The following is a 22,500-nucleotide window of genomic DNA, read 5'->3' as shown; positions in this document are numbered from 1 at the left end:
GGTGTGTGTGTGTGTTTTGGTCTCTATGTGTGTGTGTGTGTGGCTAATTGTAAGTGTTAATAACTACATGTGTTCTGTTATTAACACTTAAAATGCAAGTATGTATGTGCATGCATATATATATATATATATATATGTGTGTGTGTGTGTGTGTACATATATGTGCTTGTGTGTGTGTGCGTGCGCGCATGTATATATGTATATATAGATAGATATAGATAGATTGATAGGTGTGTATGCGTGTTTATGCATGTATGTGTGTGTATAAACTGTGTGCGATTTTTTTCGAAATGGTTTTCCCTCCTCAATCACCTGTTTTCTTTTTTTCAAAGGTTCGTACTATTATTCGTCCTCCTCCCCCACCGTTCTTTCAACCACTGACTTACTTGCAATACAATAAAAAATAACCCCCAGTTAAGGATCACAGCAAGAATTACTCTAACAATATATAATACACAGCTTTTATTACATATCCCTGGAGGCAAGTTTTCTGTCTGTTTAAGCAGATGTTTTCTCCCAAAAATACACCTTCAGTCTTTTTGCAATCTTTAATAATTGCCATTCAAATGGATCGGATTTATTCTTGTTTGTGTCGTTATTATCTTAAATTCGTCTCCGGGTCATTTTCTGGTTGTTTAGCCCTGGGTCAATTCTCAGTCCAGCAAAACTAAGATCACAAACAATGTATTTTATGAGCATCCTGACTATTATACCAGAGATAATGTTTTCCGTTGCATCTTTTTTTTTTTTTTTTTTCCATTTTTCATTGGAGATGGTAGGACGCAGTCTGGGGGTATTTGGCTGTTGTTTCTGTCACATCGAGCGACCGCATAATGATTTAAATCACGAGAATTCTTGGTGACTAATGACATTTTTTGCTAACGTTATTATTGTTATAACACTGTTTCATTATTCTATAAAAATATACTTCTTGCTTCTCTCTTTCCTGTTTTCTCATTTCTTTCTTATTGTCGGTTATTTTCTAATATTTGGTCTACAACGCAACTAAATTGTAAAACTAACAAAGGTGCTTCGACCCACCTAGAAATAACAGCCTATTTTCCCTCAAATAAAAGTCGTCTACTTTAAAAAAAAAACGAGATGAGAGAAGACTACGCGGCAACTCGATTCACTAGAAATAACAGTCAATTCTCCAGTACTTATAAGCAACAGAAAGAAACACTGGATAATGTAGTCCTAAATTGTACAATGTCTGAAAATAAATAAGACATAGTGGTCCCAGCAGGAACGTCTTTAATTATACGCTTATTGATGGAAATTGGCCAGGGGTTAAACAATAACGCAACCACCAAAACAACCGGCAACAATTCACGCTGAATCTCTGTTCTCTATATATGCTCCAGTGTGAAAAGGGGGGACCATGGACTGTAAAAGCTCTGACACAGTTTCATCAACCGTGAAATGAATATCAAAGTAATTACAAGGGAAAAAGAAAAGAAAAAAAAAGGAAACAGCTAGTGTGATCAGGCCCTCTTAGACTCAGAACAGGATGGCCTGTTGTTAGAAATGCCACTTGAACTCGCCTAAATCTAATCGATATATATTTACTGAAATTAATTGATTATTGGGATGTAGGAGAAGGATGCCTACGCTCACTTTCTGCATGAAAACAAATACTTCTAACATTCTTAATGTAGTGAGGTGAAAAATCTGAATATTTTGCTAACTTAACTATTAGATGCCTTTATACATTACTCAATGTCTTTCCATTCTTCCTTTGATTAGACCCTTCTCTTCTCTTTGACCCCTCATTATTTGACCACGTCATCTTCCCATCGTCTTGGAGATCATTCAAGTGGCCTCTTTCGGTCTCTTGTATTTCTCCCCTCCATACACACACAGGCATGTAACTGACTCATACATTGTTCGCTTTCCAGACATTTTTACATTACTGCATGCACTTTATATGCACTTTCTGACAAGTTGTGGTGCACCTGAGCACTGTATACAATAATTTCATTATTATTATTATTTTAATTGATTACTGCTCGGATCCACCTGTTGTCTGTGGAACTTGTGTTTTAGGTATTCTGCAGGCATATCGTTCGTGCCACTCTGTTCTCAAATTTCCTCATTTCGGATCTGCTCCCACAACGATGGTCCTAGCATAGATCTTTCCATGCTAGTGGCTGTTCTCCCTTCTTCATAACGAAACCATTAACACTGAAATATCACACAGGTAAGAGTAGGATGAAAATCATTTTACCCCAATTAAAGATGTGCTTGAAGCATGGCTGGGCAAGACCTTGTGTGCCAATCTCTTCAAAATCTTGGTTGGTCAAGACCTTGTCAACCAATCTCTTCAAAAATTAAGTTCTATCTGAAGTCTTATAAACAGATAGGAATAATTCTTGATTTGTTTTGTGACTAGACATGAGTGGGCCTTTTCATATATATTTTCTCCAGGTGTGGGCTACAGTGAAATTCCTTCCTTTAACAAGGACATTGGATGTGCAAATGAAGCAGATTGGTTTCAAGCAAGGATTGAAACTACATCTCAATCTCTATTTGCTACATAGCTACAACTGCATTTCAGAGCTTTTTTTTTTTGCTTTTTTTTTTCAGGGCCAGAAAATATTTTGGCTCCAATCAGCTGCTGATCTTTACAAAGTTCATCTCTCTCCCCCTCTCTCTCTCTCTCTCTCGCTCTCTCATGCACACACACATATACACACCCATCCTAGGTTGCATTCAGAAATATGGTTATCTGACTGGCAAAAAACAGCCACCTATGCACTACAGCCACTGGGTCTCAGACACTTTGTAACCTCATTCTGCTTGTATCACTTCTACTACAATGGCTTCAGGACCTGCTAGTTGTATTATCACCTCCACTATGAGATTCCAAGTTCAATCCCACCACACAACTGTTTGGACAAGTGTCTTTTAATGTAGCCTTGAGTTGACTAATGCCTTAGGAGGAGAATTTCATTGACAGAAGCTGTGCAGATACTTAACATGTATGTATCATCATCATCATTTAACATTTGTTTTCCATGCTGGCAGGGTTTAGATGGTTTCACGAGCTCACACATTATCTTTCATATACACATACATAAATACATTTGCATGCATTTTTTTTTGTATTTTTTGTATGTATGTATGTGTGTGTGTGCATGTGAGAAAGAGAGAGTGAGTGACTGTATTTTCTCATAACATATAGAGAACTGGATGTCTTTTAATGAAATTGTTTTAGTTGTGGCATATTTTAATACAATATGTGTCCATTTTATGTGCTCGCAAATATGTTTGTTAATTCCTTAATAAATTTTGATTGTACAAGTAAAGGTACTTTTGAAAACCTCCATGAAATTCCAGCAACTATTCCAACAGTAAGAAAACATTTCATTAATTTTATATAAATAATTTTTTATTTAATATTTATTCGTATTTTATTATTTATTCTGTTGTGTCTGGGGAGAGTCATTTTCTTTTTGTGCCTTATAATGTAACACACTCACCGGTAAAATTTCCACTTATTTCTTATTTTTATTTTCCTAAAATTTTCGTTGCGTCTTGCAACCTTTTCAATAGTCTTGACTCTTTTACCGGTGAGTGAAAAGAAAATGACTCTCCCCAGACACGACTGAAAATGCTTCAACACATGAACTCATATAAAGAATCTTGCAAACCAAATCCAAAAACGAAATTATTATTTATTGTTTCTCTATTTTGCAGTTTGATCATTGAGAAAATGGATTGACACATTGGATAATGTTATCTAAAAGATACTCTCTAAATAAAAGATAGAAAGGTCTCAAATGGAAAACTCTTCAGTCATGGTTCCATGTGTTTGTGTCATGCACATCCCAACCTGATAAGCCCGCATATGAAGCAGAATATATTTTGCTAAACTCACTGTTATGGATTAAGCAAGCCACTAGCGTAACTAGAGTGTGTACTACTTGGGGGGGGGGGGGAGCCCTTCTGTTTGCTGCCCCTGGACCCCATATAAAAAAATATATTGCCTACAGCAGACCCAAAAGTACAGCCCCTTTAAAAGTGCCAACTGTGGCCCCCTCCCTCAAGCTACATTAGTGTAAGCAAGCTAACAACCAAACTTCTGATTGTGAGTTATTTTTCTAAGTGGCTTGGCTATGTTCCTCTGAGCTTGTCACCCTCAAGAATACTGTGTGTATGTGTGTGTGAATGTTTACATCTTCATGTGAAAGGGTTGAGCTAAAAACTGGTGCTTGTCGTCATTCCCTGTGAACAAAATCATCCACTAGCTCTACTTTCTTGTAGACAAGAAGATACCTTACTTGAAAAACAGATAAGGGTTAGCAACAGGAAGTGCATCCAGCAAAACAATGACTCTTTAATATGTATTCATCTAACCCATGATAGCAGGGAAAGACAAAAGTACAACAAATTACTAAACAGTGCACACATTATATTTTATTGATAGAAAAAGTTTATGCTTTAGGTTTAGATGCTCTTAAATTAAGTGATGTTTATTTTTGCAGCTCTGTTGATACCACCTATGATTGCATTAGGCTAATTTAAAATGTCTGTGTTTAAACTTAACTCAAAAGATTTCTTTTTTTTCTATTTATATATAGACTGAATCATAAATGATAAAACTAACAGAATTAATTATCATTATTTGTTTACCTATCTTTAAATTGTGTGATGTCTATGGATTGTGTGTGTGTGCACATGCATATATATATATATATATATTATATTATATTATATTATATTATATTATATTATATTATATATAAGATTTATTCTTTCCTAGGTGGGTACAAATATGGTCAGTGTATTATTAAGCAAAAAAATAGACATTGTTATACGAGAACTTGGAGGTTGCATGGGACCAATTTGGCACAGTTATTTCAGAGACACAGAATATCTTATGGTATGTAAAACTATCATTACTATCATTTTTATACTGTGTAACACAATTTTTGTCCTTGGATAGCGACTGTTATTTCCTATTTGCTTATCCTTAGAAACTATGAAAAATGGCTAATATTTCCATCAAACTTCTTTACATTTATTCAAGCCCCAAAGAATCCTTCTCAGCACATTCAAGATTTGAAATTTTTTTAAATTTTTTTGTTAGTTCTGTTGCGTGACCAAAAGTTGTTCCTTTTGCATCTATTTTCACTCATTTCTGACAATGAAATTCTGTCATCTAGTCTCTTCAAGACATTCTTTATATGTCAAAGAAAAATGGCGAGGTGACTGGCATAATTTCTTGAGAACATATTTTCCATAAAAATAACAAACAAACAATAAAGAAAGTAAACTGGTGTTATCCAACTTATTTGCCGAGGAGCTTTAATAACACTGAAACATACAGGTTCATCTCACCATACTTATCAAAGCCCAGATTCACTGCCCACTACCTGCAAGTAATTTTTCTTCAAAAGTTGCTTCCCTTGAATTGCTTGACCTGCTTGAGTCATTGAGCCAAATATATTTTTCTTATCACTACCTAGAAGGCTGAGGGTATCTTGGCATGACCTACCGAGTCCTTTGTGAGCGGCTCTCTGGCTATTTATCTGAGGTTTTATATAGCTATGGTACGGCCTCACTTGGAATTTGCACCACCGGTCTGGAACCCCTATCTGGCCCAGGATATTAATCCTCTGGAAACCGTTCAGCAACGTGCAACCAAGAGAATACCCTCCATCAGGCATTTGCCATATTCTGAACGCCTTACTTCTCTGGGCATGGATACATTGAAACTCCGACGTCTGACACCTATAAAATTAGCAGACACCCATAAAATTATTAACCATCTTACAAACAATAACTCTGAGCACCTTTTCAAACACCCGTAGACATGTTTACAAAGTCAGAAAACAGCACAGCTCCCATGACTTTCGGAAACATTTTTTCACACTAAGAGTTGCTGAAGCATGGAACAGACTGCCGGCATCAGTTGTTAGTGTCGGAGCACTGCATCCTTCAAAACTTCCATGCTTCCTGAGATTCACCAACACTACACCTGATTTTTCTCCGCTCCATACACATGCAAGCATGTATCTGACTCATACACTGTTCACTTCCCAGACATTTGTACATTACTGCATATTCTTTATACGCACTTGTGACAAGTTGTGGTGCACCTGAGCACTGTATACAATAATTTCATTATTATTATTTTTAATTGTAATTTTAATTAATTGAACATTTTGAATGACTCACTTATATTAAATATGTGAAACCCCATTTAACTATTTGTCAAAAGTTTACTGGATTATAATTGTATTAATAATTGACCTTGTAATAACAGTTAACTTGTAGTTGTTGAACCACAGGTCAGTCCTGATGAAGTATGCCTACAATCAATGTCATTCCATCTATGACCATCCCATGTTTGTTTCCTTTTTTTTTTTTTTTGTCCTTAGGACCACATTGTCCAATGAGTCATTTTTTTACTAAAACTGGAACGTATAATTTGAGACAGATTTTGCTTGGCTGTTATTTCTGTCTGATCAAATGACCACATAGAAGCTTTTCATGTAGACTGACTGAAATATAGTTGAGGTTTGTAGGGATTTCTGAGCCTTACTGATTCCTTGAAGTAAGGATTGACTCTGTGCTCCATGCAAGACAGACAACAGATGAAGGGTAAAAGCTAATTGGGGTATTTTTTGTGTTTCAGTATATGATAGATTTAAACAACAGACAGCAAATCTCAGCTGCATGTATACAGTTGCTGACCATTTTACAAGACAAACAACTGACCAATACACCTGTCCTTCTTCTTCTGAACAAAATGTAAGTATTACTGGTTTATACCTGTTTGTAATGTATCTGTCTCTGGGTTCTTATTTTTCTTTTGTGTCTCCAAAGATGTGTGTAATAAGAAATCCATGACTTGACAAGTAGGTAAGGGCTAGTGAAAGGAAGGGCATCTGGCTGTAAAAATAATGCCACAATATATATTCAACCAACCCATAGCAACTATGCTCTCAGAGCATCCTCTCTCTGCTGACTTGGTCGACTATATAACAGAAGCTATCTACTACATCTAAGGATCCCCCACCCCTGCACATTTGAGGAAATCTGTTTTCTGTACCTTCTTAGTGTTTATTGTACCTGCACATCATCATCATCATCATCGTTTAACGTCCATTTTCCATGCTAGCATGGGTTGGACGGTTTGACCGGGGTCTGGGAAGCCAGGAGGCTGCACCAGGCTCCAGTCTGATCTGGCAGTGTTTCCACAGCTGAATTCCCTTCCTAACGCCAACTGTAGAAACATCAACCATACATAAAAACTACTTTCTCTATTAACCTTCCTATGATACCATTGCACTTCTTATGTGTCCATAGCTGCCTATATTTATATATTCACACATACAAACAAATATTGCTTTCAAATTTTGGCACAAGGGCAGCAATTTTGGAGCAGTGGGTAATTTGATTACATTGACCACAGTGCTCAACTGGTACTTATTTTATCAACCCCAAAAGGACGAAAGGCAAAGTTGACCTTGGTTGAATTTGAACTCAGAATGTAAAGATGCACAAATTGCCGCTAAACATTTTGCCTGGCATAAAAGCTCACTGCTTCACATGCACACGCAAATATTAGTATTACATAGCTATTGTTTGAATAGTTGTAGAGTCTAACTGTCTCTCCTCCGTACACTATATGAAGGTAAAGGCTCCAAGTTCTTACTCTTACAACCCAACAGATTACACAACTCACATCACATTGATATTAAATACCTTTACTTCTCTTTTTTTATAGAGACATGGCTACTATAATGTCAAGACCAGAATTTGAAAACTACCTTCGCTTGGAAGAAATAATTCAGTATTCCACCCAAAATATTACAGTCCATGAAATAAGTGCCTGGAATGGTAAAGGATTGGAAGAGATTCTTCGTTGGCTTCAGGCTAATTACAAGCCCAGATGAAACACGCCCCTTCTTATTGCATGTTCTTCTTTCTACAGTTTCAACTCTTGTAATATTTATTTGTCCATGAGTTCATTGTTGCATTTGTCCAACCCTGCTAAAGAGAAAAAATTATAATGAATAACTAAATATGCCACACCAATTTTTTTTTTTTTTTTCATTTTATGAGAAATTTGTATTCTCTCTTCACATAAAAGGTCCCTAAGTAAAGAATAATGGCGCCACCAAAGGCTGCTCTATTTTGTGGCAGGCTCCCATCTGAAGGCATTGGCTTCCAATGGGTCTACCTAAAAGGATCAAGAAGTATGGTTAGCATCGATATTCCATCACTCCCAGCAGTCTTGGAGGTCATGGGTGCTGACCGTTCTTCTTTCACAAGGCCATTAAAAAGAAAGAAAAAGTATTAAAAAAGTGTATTTTTTGATATTATGAATTTATAAAAGGTGAATGGATAAAAAAAAATGTGTGAGAATTATTACTTTTGACATTTGTATCAGATATGAAGAGGAAATCTGTGGGCCCTTTGTAATGTCAATGGTAATGTTTGTCTGGCAAGCAAAAGGTATGTGGTTCAATTTCATGCTGTGGATTTATTGGTACTTTTGCTCTCAGAATATTGTTTACAAACTTTAAATGTGCATCATTTAAAACATAGCTTTTAATATTAATCTATTTGCATGTGTGTGCATGTGAGTGCCATAAAAAACAAAACAGTGGAGAAAAGGGATTGACTGGACTTTGGTTTCCCACCCCACCTCAATATGTATATTATATATATATATATATATATATATATATATATAATGTATGGTATTATAAGTTCAGCAAAATTTAGATTCAGATGAATATGGTACTTAAGTTAAAGGCACCAGAATTTGGTATGGTATTATCCATATAAATCAAACGGGGTGATTATAATCAAAATAAGCAATAAGGATATCCAAGGTAGAGTAGTACAATCGTTTCATGCTACTTCATTTTATTAAACAATGTAAGTATTACATCAGTTTTGATGTAATGCTTACATTGCTTAATAAAATGAAGTAGCATGAAACGATTGTACTACTCTACCTTGGATATCCTTGTTGCTTATTTTGATTATATATATATATATAAACATATAAACATCAATATATATATCATCATGATCTGTATTGATCAGATGGAATTTATTTCTACAACCAGATGTCCTTCTTGTCACCAAGTTTCTCACCTGTTTATAAGCCAGGTTTTATTTTCCCATACCTAGATATGTTTTTCACAGAAGACTGGAAACGAACAACCTCACTTGCATGACAATGATGCTCATTTACAACCACTACATGGTGTCTAGGTAAGGGTACACACATGCATGGTTATTTGTAAAGTCTATATCACTTAGTGTGTGTGAATATGGTGAAATGATTTTGTTGTTGATGATGATGGAGATTATAAAATGCATTTACTTTTTTTTTCCTTTTTGAATTTAAAATTCTTTCTTTACATAATATATATATATATATCCATATATATATATATATATTATATATATATAGATATATATATATATATATATATATATATATATATATATATATATAAAAGAAAGAACTATCTCTCTCTCATCTCTCTCTCTCTCTTTCACAAACACTCGCTCTACCCTGATATATTTTTTTATTAAGTCCTAATGCCTGGTGTGGTAATATTTTATCAAACACAGCTATGTTTTTTCTACTATCCAAATTACATTCCCATATATTTCATACTACTACTACTACTACTAGAGTGATAGAGCAGTGCATGCCATCAAGGTAACACTGGGATAAAATGTACGAAGCCCAGTATACCCATCTTGACAACCCATCTGATAAGGGTACACCAGGCACAAGCATCACAACCATACGTGCACGACATGATCTCATATCAAAATAAACAGCACATGACCTTGCATGTGGGACCCAGTTAGAATTTTCTTCTGGTCGAGTAGCCTGTCCTGCTCAAAAGCTCCCTGATTAAGGGTTGTTTAAGGATGTTGAACAAAACACCAATGTTTCCAGAGGTGAATTATCCAAACCCCAAAAATTCCTCTCAACACATGACTATTATCATTATTATTATTATTATTATTCAAACCTCCAGACTCTCAAAACAAAAAAGAAAAAAACACGGTCTTCTACCATATTTTTAGGTAAAGTAATGAACCATTCATGAACTGGGATCACTATTATCAACAAACCCTCTACCCTCAAGATTACTGGCCTTGTATCTAAAGCAGAAACGATGATGATGATGATGATCATCATCATCATCATCAACAGCAGCAGTAGTAGTAGTAGTGCAGTGGTTTTGGAGGCAGGATTGTTAGAGTATCATACAAAACCCCTTGCTGTATCTATAGTTCTGCCACTTTATATTCCAAGTTTAAATCCCCCTTTGTTTGATAAATATACATACCAGTCAAATACTGGGGGTCAATCTAATCAACGACATCCTTCCTGCCTGTTCAATATTCATTGTAGATTGGCAGAATCGTTAAAACTGCAGAAGAAATAATTTGCAGCATTTTGTTCCACTCCTTTACATTCCAAGTTCAAGTCTCATTGAGGTTGAGGTCACTTTTATGGGCTGATAAAATAAGTAAGATTAAAGAAAAGAAAATTGCTGAGAGGTTGATAAAAATAAAGTGTCATTCAAATACTGGGGTCAGTTTAATCAACAACCTTCTTTCCCCGAAAGTCAGGCCTTGTTCTTTTGTAAGAAACACTTAAATTCAACGGACATACTTCATGCCTGTTTTCAATATTCATTGTAGATTGGCATACTCGTTAAAACTGCAGAAGAAGAAATAAATTTTGCAGCATTTTGTTCACTCCTTTACATTCCAAGTTCAAGTCTCATTGAGGTTGAGGTCACTTTTGGGCTGATAAATAAGTAAGATTAAAGAAAAGAAAATTGCTGAGAGGTTGATAAAAATAAAGTGTCATTCAAATACTGGGGTCAGTTTAATCAACAACCTTCTTTCCCCGAAAGTCAGGCCTTGTTCTTTTGTAAGAAACACTTAAAATTGTAGGTGAAATAAACATCAGAGATGGTTGCTCTATGCAGAAGGTGCTGGAGCTACTTAAAGATAATATATTGATAAAGTAGATTTGCTAAATTTAAAATTAAATAATTTTCATTTTAAAATATATACATTGTCAATTCACAATGATTTTAAAGTCACATTTTACAATTTTTGCAAATATTGGTATACTCTTTTACTCTTTTACTTGTTTCAGCCATCCGGCTGAGGCCATGCTGTAATCATGTGTGTGTGTATGAATGTGTGTGTGTGTGTGTGTGTGTATGTATGTATTGTGTCTGGGGAGAGTCATTCTCTTTTAGTACCTTATTATTTAACACACTCACCAGTTCAGTTTATACCCATAGTTTATATATATATATATATATATATATACAGCTAGAATAGTTAGTGGGCTGTTATGTAGACGTATGTATGGGTATGTGTGTGTGTGTATAATTCTTGTATCAATTTCTGACCTAGTTACATCTCAGATGAGTAAACAAGCAATAATTACCTGATTATTGCAAAAGACAAAAAAAAGAAGAAATCTGCAAAAATATCATTTTTTTTTCCCCCATAAGATTTACAAAGTCCAAGAGAGTGTTATATCAGTCTTGTTCCGTCCAGCAAAACCATTGTTAATCTTATTAGAATAGTTTTATTATTGTCATTACTATTATTATTTAAATGCAAGTGGCAAGCTGGCAGAATTGTTACTGTGCCAAACAAAATGCTTAGCAGCATTTTCATCCGGCACTTTTCATCCTGAGTTCAAATGCCACCAAGATTGACTTTGCCTTCCAACATTTCAAGTCAACAAAAAAAAGCTAGAGAAGTACTGGGGCTGATATAATCGACTTGGCCCTGTCTTCGAAATTACTGGCTTTGTGCCAAAATTAGAAAGGATTTTTATTATTGCTATTGTTATTATTATTATTATTATTATTTATTGAAATTGTTTGGGTGCTGCAATGGCACAATCATTAGAGCAAAACATGCTTTAGAGTATTTTTTCCATTTAATTACATTCCAAGTTCAAATCCCACTGAGGGCAACTATGCCTTTCATTTTTTGGAAACTATCAAAACAGGAGTTAGGTGGTATTGACTGATCCCCACCCTTCAAAAATTGCTGGCCTTGTGCCTAAATCAGAAAAAATTATTATCATTATTATTATTATTATTATTATTATTAATTATTATTAGGTGGCGAGCTGGCAGAAACGTTAGCGCACCGGGCGAAATGCTTAGTGGTATTTCGTCTGCCGTTACGTTCTGAGTTCAAATTCCACCGAGGTCGACTTTGCCTTTCATCCTTTCGGGGTCAATAAATTAAGTACCAGTTGCACACTGGGGTCAATGTAATCGACTTAATCCGTTGGTCTGTCCTTGTTTAGCCCCTTGTGGGTAGTAAAGAAATATTATTATTACTATTATTATTATTATTATTATCATTTTCATGTTATTGTTCTTTTCTAACTTTTATGAAATTTTTATATTGGCACAAGCTTTTTTGTATCGCCCTGGCAACAGTGTTAGTGGGAAAATGCATTGATTTTTATTTCACTAAATTCTCATTTTTAATGAGTCTCATATATTTGAAATCTTCAGAGGACCATGTAGGAACTGTTATTGTTGTTGTTGAGGGGGGTTTTTTTGGCTCCAGGTTATCCTTGATGGGAGTAGATATATATATATATATTTATGATGAAAGGCTGTTCTAACCATGATCATTCCATCTATTCTTTCAGACCTGTGTATTGTAGACAATTTTACCCACTGTGTCAATTTATAAGACAGTTATGGTTAGAGAGAGATTTTGGCTGCTATTTCTTTCAGGTCAATCACACAGAGACTCCCTTATTGCTTTGGGCTACCTCCTTGTTGTTGTTGTTATTGTTGTTGGTGGTGGTGGTGGAGTCACAGTCTGATACAAGTAAATCAATGATGTATAACTCCTTCTCCTGATCTATAGTTTGTTGATAAGACAATGATGGAGCCCTTATATAGTTTACTTGCCTTGCTAGCAATAGCAGCCAAATTTCCCTCCACTCCAGATATGGTAACCTTTTTCTAGCAGTGGGCCTTATGAAATATTAAACCACTAAAACAATAATTTAACAAAAAGCTATATCTTATACACAGTATACATTCATCTATTTACACCAATTATTTAGTTCATATTATACATATTTATATACTAAGTATGTAATACATGTGTACACATATATGTATTACATTATGTATATTGTACAGAGTATGCAGATCTGTATTTAATACACTGTAATACATATATATATTTACACTTTATGTAATACACAGTACACATGTATTTCATACATACATACATACATGTGTGTGTGTGTATTATGTACATATATACATACTAAGGTGGTGAGCTGGCAGAAACGTTAGCACACCGGGCGAAATGTCTAGTGGTATTTCGTCTACCGTTATGTTCTGAGTTCAAATTCCGCCAAGGTCAATTTTGCCTTTCATCCTTTCGGGGTCGATAAATTAAGTACCAGTTACGCACTGGGGTCGATCTAATCGACTTAATCCCTTTGTTTGTCCACTCTATGTTTATCCCCTTGTATGTTGTAAAGAAATATATGTACATATATACATACTGCTACACTGTATATTTACACACACACACACATGCACAAAGTAAATAAAAGAATGTGATTGAAAGATATCATGAGCAAATGAAAGAAAGAAGTGAAAATTTCAAATTAGTTGAGTCAGACTTCAAAATTGTTACAAAACACTTGTTACATTACATAAGATATGCCACACAAAAGTCATAGAAGTTACTTGGGTCACCACACCTGACAATCCTTAAAAAGAATGATACTGACACTTCAGGTCAGTGTTTCTCAATACACACTAAATAAAAACTCCTCCTAAATATTTGCAATCTTTTATGGCCTGTAGAAGTTATGTAGCACACACATACACACACACATTTACATAAGCACATACGTGCAAAACATGGTGGAGAAAATAGTATCTGAATACCAATGGCAGAATAAAATATTATTTTATTAAATCTGAAAAGTTTCACAGAACCAATCATCAGATCAGACAGACTCAAGTATCTAGATTCTTCTAAATATTCATGACTGTCAAATGATTGGTTATATAAAACTCTGAGTAACAGCTTGTGAAATATTTCCTGCTTCAATTAAATACTATATATATATATATATATTTATGGGAGATAGATGTATTCACAAGTGTGTGTATACATTTATCTGTCTGTTTCCCTCTCTCTCTCTCTCTCTCTCATATGTATGTATGTATGCATGTATGTAAATATATATATGTATGTAAAGTCTCTCGTTGAAATATTTACATATAGAAATTTTCTTATATATCTGTGTGTGTGTGTGTGTGTGTGGTGTATATACACATATATAATACATATATATATATATAATTTTTTATAATATATATATATATATATATATATATATATATATACTAGCTGACATACCCGGTAATTCCCATAAAAGTGGGCTTATCCCTTGGTTCCGTTCTCAAAATTGTTTCAATAATCCAGTAACAGTAATACAAAGTATGTAGCCCTTAAAATGGTTTTTGTGCATTTACAGAGAATACCGAACTGTCTTACATAGGATCTTGTTTTTAGGAACTCCCAATAAGTTATGAATACCAAAATTGTGAAGTCAGTTATGTAATAATATGAAACTAGTTACCTGATAGTAAGAATTCAACTAAAGTAGCCCCAAAAAGGGCTTTAATGCATTCCCAGAGTATATAGAACTTAGGAGGAAATACCAATAAGGTATGTATACCAAAATTGTGAAAGATGTTACATAATAACAGGCTAATCAGATATGAGATACTAACAATTCAAAGTAATTAACTCTGAAAAGGGCTTTTGTGCATTCCCAGAGAATATTACCCTCAGGGGCACTAGTGTTGAAATAGATTTACAATGAATGTAGAAACAGGCTGACATTTAGTTTTATAGTAGCCATACAAATAAATTTGCATACAGGTTTAAAAACAAAATAACTTGTAGATTATCAATACGTTTACAACTCTTACAAATATTACAGGTAAATAATAAATATCTGATGATTTGGTGAATCTTATTAAGTTTGCAGAACTTCTTGTTAAACAGCATTTTTGGTCTTTCTTTGTGGGGCATAAATAAACAAATGATTAGGAATGCTGGCTCTTGAGCATCCCACATAAAGTTCGCCATGGGAGAAAACTGGTTCCACAAGGTTTAAACCTACCATGTTCAACGACTGCCCCTGGGCCTTGTTAATGCTTATTGCAAAGTTCAGTTTCAATGGGAATTGCAGGTACTTGAACTGGAAAGGCATATCCAAGGGAATAAGTAGAATTTTAGGAATGAATATAGGCTCAGCGCTTGCTTTACCAGTCAAAATCGTTGTCTCCAAGCCTGTTGGCATCATCTTCTTTATTATAAATTGTGTACCATTGCAAAGGTTTGGTGGATTGAGGTTTCGATGGAGTATAACTGGTGCCTCAATCTTGAGGTGGGAGGCCAGGTGGTGTTAGACTATTCAAAAATTCAACTGGATAATTCACAGCTTCATCGATACTGAGTACAGCATCAATAGAATTGTAGATTCTATTGATGGCCTCTTGGAGCTAATCAACGACAGCTTTCGTCCTATATTTATGGACTGTCATATTAGCTTGGCGATAAATGTTAATATATATATATATATATATAATATATATATATATATATATATATAGGCCACTCAGTTGTTAAAAATTAGTTGTACCTAACATTAGAACAGCACTAATGGTAGAGAATCAGATTAAATGCTGAGTGGTATAATTGAGTTATATCTCACTATATTCAGTGTTCAGATCTCACAAGTATCAATCTCTTTTCAGAACTGATAGAATATGAACCAGTAACATTTTGGTGTTATTCAGCCCCCTAAACCCAATCTTTAGAATTAGGTTTGGGTGGGGGCTGAAGACTTTATTATCATAACTAATTTCAAGGGTGACAGATTGGCAGAATTGTTAGAGCATCAGGTAAATTGCCCTGTGTTCTTGTTCTGACCCTTTACATTCTGAGTTCAAATCCAGCTGAGGTTAACTTTGCTTTTCATCTTTCCAGGGTCATTGAAATAGCATACCAGTCCAGTACTAGGGTTGATAGTATTGATTAACATGCTTCAATCAAAATTGCTGGCTTTGTGTCTAAATTAGAAATCAGTTTGTGATTTCTTCTCTTCTAGCTATCCTTGAAGTTGTGACTGGTGGTGCAGTGTGGGTGGTAGCTAAAGGTCTCGCCCCTGGGGGCCAGTTGTTGTTATCTCTATTGCTGTCCATTGCCCACTTTCCTCCTTTGCAATTTTTTTTCTAAATCAGAAAAGAAAACTCTCAGGTGACTCTAACTACCACATGTGTAGCAACTATGCTTTTTTCCCAGTACTACCATCATTTTCATTAAATTTATTTCTGCCCTCACAAACGAGTATAATTCCAAGATAGCTTTGTGATCTTTAAGGGTCATCAAAACCTGCATATTGATGTATGCACCACCCAACCACATGTTATTGTGTATAACCTTCATGTTCATTAACTGCCTATATTGTGCCATATAAGTAACAATAAGCCAGGGATGAACATCCATACCAATGACTCTGTCCATGAGCATCTTTATATATTGCAGAACCAGCCTGCAGGCAGGTGAATGGGGCATCAGCTCTACCTGATTTCTTGCCGTGTTTTTGGTCTTAAATACCAAGCAATCACTTTCATATACCTTTCCTTGGTTGATGGAACTCACATCAGATGAGGTTTCCATTTACTTTTTCCTTGAGGCTGTACAGAAGCCCTCTCCATTTTTTGAGAATTATTCTTCTTCCTTGCTCTTTCTGTGATTTTTCTGGTAAAGAGGCACTGTCTTTTGTGACATACCTCTACCATGTTTTTTCTTTCCTTGAAGCTGCTCTGTGTTCAGCTATTCTCTCTGGCTTGCAATGCTAGCAAAAACTGTACAGCTGTTGTTGCCTTTGTTCCTAAAATTTCTGCTTTTGTTGCTCTTTTTTTTTATTTGTATTTGTTTAGGTGCCAATGTCCTTGCCTACAATTGTCCTTATTTTTTAAAGTGTCATCATTTTTTCTGTTATCTTTTTTTTTCATATAATCTGTTAAATGTTATTGAGCATATTCATTGCTACAACTTTTGTAGCTTGCAACTTTACCCACACCCACAGAGCTAACCATCATGAATCACTACTGAGCAATGTTTGCAAAGAATTATTAAAAAGAAAAAAAATGTCCAAAGATGAATGCTTTTTTTTTTTTAAATTCCAAGGTAATGGGGTAGATATTCAAATTTTCTAATGTCCTTAACTGACAGAAATGATGAAAAAATAAATCTTCCTTGCCATCAAAGTGATCATGGTAAATCTGATTCTTCTCTGGAGCTCCATTGCAGGCAGCCTTTCAGGGCAAACAAGAACAATATTAACCATGCAAAAGACAATGAGGAAAGCTTATTTTTCTAAATTTAAATTATTTTAATTTTATGAAATATATTCTTTTAAAAATATTCTTTAATTAATAATGACATCTATTCTGGTCTTGACAAACCAAAAACCATCAAAGAAATTTTCAAGGCTTACACAGTTTTTAAAAAGAAAATTTTTATCAGTCTCAATGACTATTATCCTTTTGATATTTCTTTTTTTTTTATATGATTTTTTTTTTATTCACTATTATACATTACATATCTTGTTGAAACATATCACTTGTATGCAATGGTCAACACCTCATCGTTTTTCTCTTATTTACTCTGCATGGTCCAGTTGCAATGAAGCAGTGTCTTGGTGGGGAAGAATTTAACTGACATTAAATGTGCTACTGTGTGAATCACACAGTTGTTGGCAACATTACTGTGTAATTCAATAATTATAATAATAATAAATGATAATAACACATTGTTGAAATGCTAATTACAAAATGTTTTTAAAATGGAAAACATTCTATTTCTTTGGAAAAGGAAAAAAAGATTGTGTATGTATGTGTGTGTATATATATATAAATATATATATATACAAAAAAATTTCTATCCAAAAACGAGGTCTCTTTTTTTTACCAATATAATTGTAATATATTAAATGTTGTTGGTTATTATTGAAAACAATTTTGGGTCCATTTCTTTTGCATAAATTTTATCTAATTTTTGGGGTTTAAACAACAGCTAATATTGTTATATTTTCAAAACATTCATTTCTTTGTGTTACTGTTTATTTGTTTATTATTTTTTGCTGTCATTTTATTTTTTAATATCATTTTTTCTTAAAGCCCATACTGTACATTATCTTTGAACAGTCCAAATTACTTGTGTTTTGTTTTTTTCTATTCCACATTATCTGTCTTCTCCAAAAGACAATGGTCAACTTGGTTAAGTACCAGGACTTGCAGAAATGCCCTACACAACAAACAACAGGTTTCTAGTACAGTGAGTGCGCATTCTAAATTGCCCCTTTAACACAACAGTCAAAAGCCTTCAGTATCGACCCAACAGTCCAAATTTGAATTTTATTATTATTACTATTATTATTATATAAATATATATATTAAAAAAAAGCAACAAGCTGGCAGAATCATTAGTATTGATCAAAATACCTTGTTTATGTTCTGAGTTCAGTTCCTGCAGAGTTAACTTTGCCTTTCATCCCTCCAAGGTTGGTAAAATAGAGTACCAGTTAAGTGATAAATTAATAGTATTAACTGATTCTTTTCCCTCAAAATTGCTGCCTAAATCATAAACCATTATTATTTATTATATTATTATTATTGAGTGAGAGAGAAGTGCATGCCATCAAAGTGACACTGGGGTAAAATATACGAAGCCCAGTAAACCTATCATGACTACCTGTCTGGTAAGGGTACACCAGGCACATGCATCACAACCATATGTGCGGAACATGGTGATCTCATATCAAGATTAACAGCACATGACCTTGCAGGTGGGGCCTAGTTAGAATTTTCTTCAGGTCAAGTAGCCCATCCCACTCAAAAGGTCCCTGAATAAGGGTTGTTTAAGGATATATATATATATGTATGCATATATGGGTACACCAACAGTAAACGACATGAAATATGAAACAAATGAGTTCAATACGCAAACAACGAAATAAATGGAAAACAGAACAAGTAACACAAAGAACGACCCTTCATCAGTTGTCGGCTATTTATCTACTCCTCATTTCAAGCATTGAACAACAAACGAAATACCCATGTTTCCAGAGGTGAATTATCCAAACCCCAAAGAATTCCTCTCAACACAGCTGTGATGCTCCCCCACTACTTCTGCTCATGATCAGAGGTGCACGTATCATCAGCCACTAAGGGACATACTCAACTGGTCAAACAACGGACAAGTAAATTTGTGGTATTGAACAGAATATTTGCGGTAACCCATATTTTTATACCAAGACAAAACAATGTACATGGTAACACTTCCAATCTTTTAAGATGAGAAACCATGAAAGCCACTGCCTGGTACAGAGTCAGGGCATTTATTATTATTATTCCGCTGAGGTTGACTTTGCCGTTTATCCTTTCAGGGTTGATAAAATAAGTACCAGTTGAGTACTGAGGTCGATTTATAATCAACTAGCCACTCTCCCAAAATTACAGCCCTTGTGCTTTTAGTAGAAAGGATTATCATTATTGAGAACATAGGTTTAAGAGAAATTGTAAAACATCACACAAAATTCCTAGTGATGTTTACTTATGATCTTTTACATTCTGATTTCAAATCCCACTACCAATCAAGTCCTGGAACCAACAGTATAGACTAAATCCCACTCTCAAAAATTGCTGACCTATTACTTAAATCAGTAACTATTAAAGGTAGTGAACTGGCAATGTGTTGGTAAGAATGCTTTGCGGTATTTGTTCCAGCTATTTATATTCTGTGTTCAAATCCCACTGAGATCAGTTTTGTCTTTCATTCCTCTGGGGTTTGATGTAACAAAGTACCTGTCTAGGAATTGGTGTAATTGATTAGCAGCAACTCTTAAAATTGCTGGCTTTGTGCCAAAATCTGAAACATTATGATTTTCATTCTTTTTTATATAAAATAATAATAAATGACATCTCTCGTGCTATGATTCATTATGCCAGCACCCAGACAAAATGCTTGGTGGCATTTCTTCCAGCTTTTTACTCTCAAATTCAGATTCCATTGAGGTCAACTTTGCCATTCATCCTTTCAGAGTTAATGAAATAAGGACCAGTTGAACAACGGGGTCAATGTAATCAACCAGCTCCTCTCAATGTCGAATTGTTACCACGTCACTGGGTTTCTGTTATTTCTATATTTTTGGTCCTTATTTTTAGACAAGACATTTCATTCTACATAACTTGCCCCCCTCCCCCCTGTACCCATCTAAACACGCACACTCAAACACTTAGTTATACATCTTATGGCTTTAGACGTGTAAAGAAAATCTTCACATGGATTTTGATTCACCGAGGGACAAAACAAGGAATTAATTGATGGTAAAAGCAAGTAGCGACTCAGAAACGTATTGAGACAAAAAAAAATAACAGCTGTTGTTAACCTCCTCTTAAATGTTCCTCCTATTCCCTTCCCAGACCTGGTCCCATCTGTTGGAAAACTTGGCTGTGTGCTCCTATTGGAAGGCGGCGAGCTGGCAGAAACGTTAGCTCGCCGGGCGAAATGCTTAGCAGTATTTTGTCTGCCATTACGTTCTGGGTTCAAATTCCGCCAAGGTTGACTTTGCCTTTCATCCTTTTGGGGTCGATAAATTAAGTACCAGTTACACACTGGGGGTCGATGAAATCAACTTAATCCGTTTGTCTGTCCTTGTTTGTCCCCTTGTGGGTAGTAAAGAAACATATATCTAGTAGTGTATGTATGTATGCAACAAAAGAGGTGTATGGTGTTGAGCTGGTGACAGGGTGCTCCAGAGAGGGAAAAGTACAGAATATATGTTCAGAGTTATGTAATATAAGTATAAGTGATGATTGGCTGGTTTTTAGTTAAATACATTTGATTCATGCCTGGCCTAACGTGGGTAGTGTGCGTTCGGTAAAGTTCATGTCTAGAGGAAGTATGTTTAATATTTTGTTGTGTTCATGAAGTATGTTTGTTCTTAAAGATTTTCATTTGTTAATTTGACTGTGATTTTAATTGTGATAAAGATGGAAGATATTAATGTGATGATTTCTGTGGAAATTTTTGAAAGTTTTTCTTGTAAATGTGGTTCTTCATTATGATGGATGACTAGTTTCTATGACAGTGATGTTGTGAGGCATGTAGATGTAAATCTAGAGGGAATATATGTGATTCATTCTAGTTTCCCATTTTGGATACCATTTGTGATAACTTGGATTTATGTAATTTGATGTTCAAGTGTAAAACAATTAGGGACCAACCAGAGAGCCCATATGTATCCTTGTACAAGATGTGTGATGCTTTATATATGTTGTAACAAATGTCTTTTGGATGTTGTGAGTGCCTTGGCTTTGTAAATCTCCAATTCTCCCTTTCAAGCAGACTCTTGCATACCCCCCATCTAAAAATGCTGCTTCTGGAATAAAAGAAGTTATAATATATCAAATGCCAAATTCCTTACACTGAGAGTTTGTGCAATATAAAATTAATTGTAGTATGGAAGGTGTTTATAAACCATTTAAGAAACACACAAAAACCGTTAGATTCACTTCAACTTTTAAATTTAATTTGTCAAAATATTTTCGTCGCCATGAGACCGCGACCTGTTCACTGACAAAAGATGCAGCACGAAGTTTTGTCAGTGAACAGACTGCGGTCTCAAAGCAACGAAAATATTTTGACAAATTAAATTTAAATGTTAAAGTGAATCTAACGGTTTTTGTGTATTTCTTAAATGGCTTATAAACACCTTCCATGCTGCAATTGTTTTCGTTCCAGCACACGATCTCAGATCAGGTCAGAGAAAAATAATTTTTATCAAATGATTCTGAGTACTTGGTGGAAACTAAATTAACACCTGCACACAAACAAAACATCATTGAGCAAAAAATGTATACAAGACTATTCTGGAGCTGTGCCTTCTTGTGAGCATTAAGCCAAGGGTAAATAAGACTGCCAGTGCAGGAAAGACATGCAAGTTTTCTCATTTTAGGTAGCGAATGCTATGTAAAAGCTTTCTGTTCTGAAGTGCTGAACAAAAAAAAGGGGGGGGGGGCAAGAACAAGCAAGTTCTGGAAGTTGGCATTCCAGTCACATTATCAGTTGTAACACTGATTGTAGCTTCAAGACTGGCCAGATAAATGTCACCATGTATTCACTTAAATACAGCCCTATGGTCGTAGAGCAAAAGAGTGTAGTTGACTCCTGATCTTTGATCAGTTAAATGGATTTTAGTGTTATCTAAACACTGTTGCTAGACATTTCTATTGCCAGTCCACTCCACAGCCTGTGTCTTTGTCTGAGATGTCACTATACACCACAGGCCTTGTATCTACAAACATAAAAAGTGCTGACTTGAGCAACTAT

The 22,500-nt window shown here is 34.9% G+C and overlaps 1 protein-coding gene and 2 long non-coding RNA genes across 3 annotated transcripts in view; 2 read left to right on the top strand and 1 right to left on the bottom strand.

Moving 5' to 3' along the window:
• LOC115220960 (ADP-ribosylation factor-like protein 16) overlaps nucleotides 1-17,983 on the top strand; it is an 18,432-nt gene extending 449 nt beyond the window's left edge. The window contains exons 2-6 of the mRNA XM_029791169.2: nucleotides 3,295-3,353; nucleotides 4,766-4,885; nucleotides 6,644-6,759; nucleotides 7,739-8,469; nucleotides 17,789-17,983. Coding sequence (XP_029647029.1) covers nucleotides 3,295-3,353; nucleotides 4,766-4,885; nucleotides 6,644-6,759; nucleotides 7,739-7,907 — 464 coding nt within the window. The 3' untranslated portion in view covers nucleotides 7,908-8,469; nucleotides 17,789-17,983. The remainder of the gene's footprint in view (nucleotides 1-3,294; nucleotides 3,354-4,765; nucleotides 4,886-6,643; nucleotides 6,760-7,738; nucleotides 8,470-17,788) is intronic.
• On the bottom strand, nucleotides 7,703-10,506 carry LOC118766732. Its single transcript, XR_005002638.1, has 2 exons — nucleotides 10,341-10,506; nucleotides 7,703-8,004 (listed from the first exon to the last, which is right to left on the bottom strand). It is a non-coding gene; the product is annotated as an uncharacterized LOC118766732 (long non-coding RNA).
• A 3,447-nt stretch (nucleotides 17,984-21,430) lies between the features above and the next one.
• The window catches only part of LOC118766731, an 8,416-nt gene continuing 7,346 nt past the window's right edge, over nucleotides 21,431-22,500 (top strand). Inside the window, exon 1 of the long non-coding RNA XR_005002637.1 lies at nucleotides 21,431-21,564. This is a non-coding gene — a long non-coding RNA (uncharacterized LOC118766731). The remainder of the gene's footprint in view (nucleotides 21,565-22,500) is intronic.

The sequence above is a fragment of the Octopus sinensis genome, linkage group LG17 (assembly GCF_006345805.1).
Source record: "Octopus sinensis linkage group LG17, ASM634580v1, whole genome shotgun sequence".
Classification (NCBI taxonomy): domain Eukaryota; kingdom Metazoa; phylum Mollusca; class Cephalopoda; order Octopoda; family Octopodidae; genus Octopus; species Octopus sinensis.
This window is presented reverse-complemented; position numbering and strand designations above follow the sequence as displayed.